The following is a 5,187-nucleotide window of genomic DNA, read 5'->3' on the forward strand; positions in this document are numbered from 1 at the left end:
TAGACAGGGACACTGGTGGACAGGGACAATAGTTGACAGGGACACTGGTGGACAGGGACAATAGTTGACAGGGACACTGGTGGACAGGGACAATGGTTGACAGGGACACTGGTGGACAGGGACTTTAGTGGACAGGAACATTGGTGGACAGGGACACTTGTTGACAGGGACACTGGTGGACAGGGACAATAGTTGACAGGGACACTGGTGGACAGGGACAATAGTTGACAGGGACTCTGGTGGACAGGGTAACCTTTATCAAAACTTTTAATAATTGAATGTTTGTGTTTGTTTTCTACTTTCTACTGAGGAAAGAAGGATTAAAGTCAATCATGAGAAGACTGAAGTGAACAGGATCTTGATGTTTATGATAATCGGAGGGAAACCTCTGAACCCCCCCTCCCACACACACACACACACACACACACACACACACACACACACACACACACACACACACACACACACACACACCTGTGTTTAAGGTGTGTGTGATCAAGGAAAGAGGACCACCATGTCGTAAAAGGAAATGATAAACATTTTTCTGTTTAGACAACCTGCAGGTGCAAACTTGTCAGTAATTATGTTTAAGAAGTTCTCTGTGATCCTTAGCTTTTCAGAGAGAGTTTTGTTGTTTGATGTTCATAATTCTGTTGCTGTGGTACAGTGGTTAGGGGAGTCGTCCTGGAACCGGAAGGTCACCGGTTCGATCCCCGTCCAGCCGTCTCAGTCCTTGTCTCCTTGGGCAAGATACTTCACCCACCTTGCCTACTGATGGTGGTCAGAGGGTCCGGTGGCGCCTGTGTATAGCAGTCTTGCCTCTGTCAGTGTGCCCCAGGGCAGCTGTGGCTACAGTGTAGTTTACCATCATCAGTGTGTGAATGTGAGTGTGAATGGGTGAATGTCTGTTAGTGTAAAGAGCTTTGGGGTCCGGAGGGACTTGATAAAGTGCTCTCTAAGTTCAGCCCATTTACCATTTATATGTTGATTTTGATTTGAAAGGTTTTACTAGTGGAGTGTAAATGCTGTTATGAAGCACCTGATTTAGTCTGGACCAGAACCAGGTTGTTTTACAGACAGAAAGTTAAGTATGTTAAGTATGATAAACTCCTCTGAGCTTCGTGTTTGAGCTGTAATGGTTTTTGCGTCCTGACAGCAGAACAATCCGTCCTGGCTCTCTGTCTCATGTCTGTAATATTTACTGAAGATTAGGAGTGATGAGGCTGTTGAATGAATGTTTTATTGTCTCTGAAGTTTCTTGGCACCCATTCACAAGCATGCAGGTCACTCCTTTTTTGGTTGTGGTTTTTCATTCCAGGGGTGTTTTAATAATTTTTTTGTTGATGGTTTCCGTGTCTGAACTGGTCCTTCGTGTCTCCAAATGAAAGCTGGCATGTTGTGGCCTCTGTAATTCAGATAATCGTTGACTCCCATAAGTCTCTGACACACCTAAAGTTTTCTGTTGTTTATGAGATGAAAAGGAACAGGTGCCTCCTCCCCACAAGCTCCCCATCCTCCTCCTCCTCCTCCTCCTCCTCCTCCTCCTCAGGACCTCATGTAACTATAAAACACCAGCTGCTCTCTGACATCCCCACTTTCTCCTCAACAGCTGAAGCTGAAACCTTCACCACTACCACCAAGATGAACTTCAAGCAGAGCAGCAGTAGGTCCATGTATGGGTCCATAGGCGGAGCTCGAATGTCCTCCGCTGCCTCCAGCATGTCGATGTACAGCGGTGGCGGTGGCGGCAGTGGAGCCAGCTACAGCTTCGGCTTTGGTGGTGGAGCAGGTGGTGGTGGTGGAGCCAGCTACGGCTTCAGCTTTGGTGGTGGAGCCGGTGGTGGAGCAGGTGGTGGAGACATGAACATCAGTGCCAACGAGAAGGCCACCATGCAGAACCTGAACGACCGACTGGCCACTTACCTGGAGAAGGTCCGCAAGCTGGAGGCGGCCAACGCTGATCTGGAGCTGAAGATCCGACAGTTCCTGGAGAAGAAGACCTCTCCTTCCTCCGCCGACTACAGCGCCTACTACGTCACCATCGCAGATCTGCAGGCAAAGGTAGGCTGAGTGATGCTGCAGGAGATGCTGAAACACCTGCATCACCTGATCTGTTTGATGACAAATTTTAGGCAAAATAAATCGGATGGAACAAACTTAAAGTGAAAATCATTTCAAAAGGAAAACAAAAGACAGGATAAAAACTAATAAGCATAAATCTAGATGAGTCAAAGAGTTGTATCAAAAACTGAATTTGGGTTTTCATCACTCCAGCTTCAAGGTATCTCTTTGGAAACATTACTGTCATCATGAGCTTTTCTAGAAGTCATATTTTCACCTCCATCACTCAGAATGACTCAAAGATCCTTTAAGTTTGATTAAAATCTACTTTTTGTCGTCCAGATCATCGAAGCCACCAAAGTCAACGGAGCCATCTACCTCAACATCGACAACGCTAAACTGGCTGCAGATGACTTCAAGCTCAAGTAAGAAAAAAATMAATCTAAATGTTTTTATTCATCATCTGTTACTAAACTTAACTTTATACATTAGATTCACATTCTTTCCATGCTCCAACCAGACYGATGAGATTACAAAATATCAAAATGAAGAAACCTATTTTCACTTTTCTGTGAACCTGCAGCAGAAACCGGTCCAGAAACTCTGCGTTTGTGTCTCCTGCAGGTACGAGAACGAACTGTCCATGCGCCAGTCTGTGGAGGCCGACATCGKRGYACTCAAGAGGCTCCTGGATGAGCTGACGCTGTCCAGGTCTGATCTGGAGATGCAGATTGAAGGTCTGAGGGAGGAGATCATCTTCCTCAAGAAGAACCACGAGGAGGTGAGACGCTCCTCAGACCAGGTCCCACAGTTTTAGTCCAAGCCCCTCCTGACAGGTAGAAGGTGAAATGTTTCCCTCCCAGAAGCAGATTTGAATTTGTTTTTTCCACATATCGTGGTTCTTTTAGCTTTAACAACTCTTAAAGACAAAAAATAACCCAAAGTGAGTTCTTTATTTAGTTTTGAGACAGTTGGTGACCCAGCTCCTCATTCATCTGTTAAAGGAGCAGGCCACCCAAACTGCTAATAACCATTAAACATTAACCGTTAGCTCCGGGGTTTGAACTGGATCTCTGTGGTTTCACCTGCAGGAACTGATGGCCATGCGCACTCAGATGAGCGGCCAGGTGAACGTGGAGGTGGACGCCGCTCCAGGAGCAGACCTCAACAAGGTCATGGAGGAGATGAGGGAGCACTACGAGGCCCTCGCCAACAAGAACCGCAAAGATCTGGAGGCCTGGTTCCAGGCAAAGGTGAGGGTTTTTAAGYGTCTTTAGCTGAACTTCAAATCCACATTTATGAATTATCTACAAATCTTTCTCTAAACTCTGAGTTTCAAGTTTCCACACATTAATATATAAATTAGAGTTGTGTTTTTAATAAAATAAAGATAATTAATGAAGACTGTAGACCCCATGTCTAATAAATGCTGACTGTGCTGCTGGTTGTCCTCACAGACAGAGTCTCTCAACAAAGAAGTCGCCGCCAGCACAGAAACCATCCAGACGTCCAAATCAGAGATCACAGACCTGAAACGGATCCTGCAGGGCCTGGAGATCGAGCTCCAGTCACAGCTCAGCATGGTGAGCCTCAGACAAACATCTTCCTGTCCACAGTCTAACCGAGACCACCAACCAATCAGGACGTCTTCTGTCCCCACAGAAAGCCGGCCTGGAGGCCACGCTGGCAGAGACACAGGGCCGCTACGCCCAGAAACTGGCAGGCTATCAGATGCAGGTCACATGTCTGGAGGAGCAGCTGATGCAGCTGAGGGCCGACCTGGAGCGGCAGGGACATGAATACCAGATCCTTCTGGACATCAAGACCAGACTGGAGATGGAGATCGCAGAGTACAGGAGGCTGCTGGATGGAGAGGCAGGCGGCAGGTGAGACAACTTCCTGTTTTTATTTTACACCTATTCATAAACAAAACGTTGATCTCAAGTCAGCTTACTCAGTTCTTGTAAGATACGTCAAAATATTTGAGTTTAATCTAAAGAAACATCTCACTGCTGCTTCTGTTCGTCCTCATAATCCAGCTATTAAAGATGTGAACAGCAGCGTCATCTGTATATTGCCAAACACAAAACAGAGATAACATAAAGGACATAACTGCATTATTACTTTTTCAAAACATTTAAAGTCTCCTAAAAGTTCACATCGATGTAGTTTAACGTGGCAGTTTTTACTGTTCAAAAGATGAGCGTGTCGTCTGCATAAAGTCGAACACCAAACAAGAAATGAGTTAATTTAATGGAAGAGTGTATGGAAATGAAACAAAGATGCATACKACATACCTTTATCTGGTGTTTACAGATGATTCTATAAGATTTGCTTATGTTAGGAAAATCTCTTATCACAAAATAAGTCTCCTAAACTTTTACTGAAGCTAAACTTTCACATTTCAACGCAATCAGAGCTGCTTCAGCAGTGTGTGCATCTAGTCAGTAATCCAACATTTTGTTTTTGTTTGCAGCAAGACCTCCTCTACCAAGACCTCCTCCTCTACCAAGACCACCTCCTCTGCCTCTTCGTCCTCCTCGTCCAACACCAAGACCTCCACCACCACCAAGAAACAGATCGTCATCGTCGAGGAGGTGGTGGACGGAAAGGTGGTGAGCACCTCCAAACAAGAGGTCACACTCTGAGCTCCAGCAGGAGCCGTGGCAGAAATATTCTGCTGAGGAGTTTTAGAAATAAAAAATAAAAACAAAAATGATCTGTTCTGTGTGTCTGTTATTCCTCCGGTCACCACAGGGTGGCGCTCTAAAAAGAATGAACTCAATGAAAAATAAATGGGGTGGGTGCGTGCATGCGTGCGCGCGTGCGCGTGTGTGTGTGTGTGTATGTGTGCGCAGGGCGGGGGTGTCTGCTGCAGATAACAGAGCAGGCAGGAGGGGGAGAGGACAAAGAGAAGAGAGGTGGACTTATTTCTAATTTTATCTGACATTTAATTTAATTTTTATTGTTTTTATTGTCATGCAGGCTCTGATGGAAAATTTATTTGAAGCTGAGTTTTTTTAATAAAAATTGTTAGATTACTCTAATACAAAATGAGGGAAAATCTGTGTCAATTACAGACATTCTGTTCACGTGAGCAGCTGTCAGCACCTCCAGACGTACGAC

The 5,187-nt window shown here is 45.4% G+C and overlaps 1 protein-coding gene across 1 annotated transcript; it reads left to right on the forward strand.

Annotated features, from left to right (window-relative positions):
• Positions 1-1,458: 1,458 nt before the first annotated feature.
• Positions 1,459-4,784, forward strand: LOC106511511 (keratin, type I cytoskeletal 13). The gene is made up of 7 exons (XM_014000261.1): positions 1,459-2,061; positions 2,404-2,486; positions 2,686-2,842; positions 3,153-3,314; positions 3,519-3,644; positions 3,724-3,947; positions 4,538-4,784. Exons 1-7 carry the CDS (start codon positions 1,474-1,476, stop codon positions 4,707-4,709), a joined length of 1,512 nt encoding a protein of 503 aa, XP_013855715.1. The 5' UTR covers positions 1,459-1,473; the 3' UTR covers positions 4,710-4,784.
• The last annotated feature ends 403 nt before the right edge of the window (positions 4,785-5,187 follow it).

Source organism: Austrofundulus limnaeus, unplaced genomic scaffold (genome assembly GCF_001266775.1).
Source record: "Austrofundulus limnaeus strain Quisiro unplaced genomic scaffold, Austrofundulus_limnaeus-1.0 Scaffold2872, whole genome shotgun sequence".
Classification (NCBI taxonomy): domain Eukaryota; kingdom Metazoa; phylum Chordata; class Actinopteri; order Cyprinodontiformes; family Rivulidae; genus Austrofundulus; species Austrofundulus limnaeus.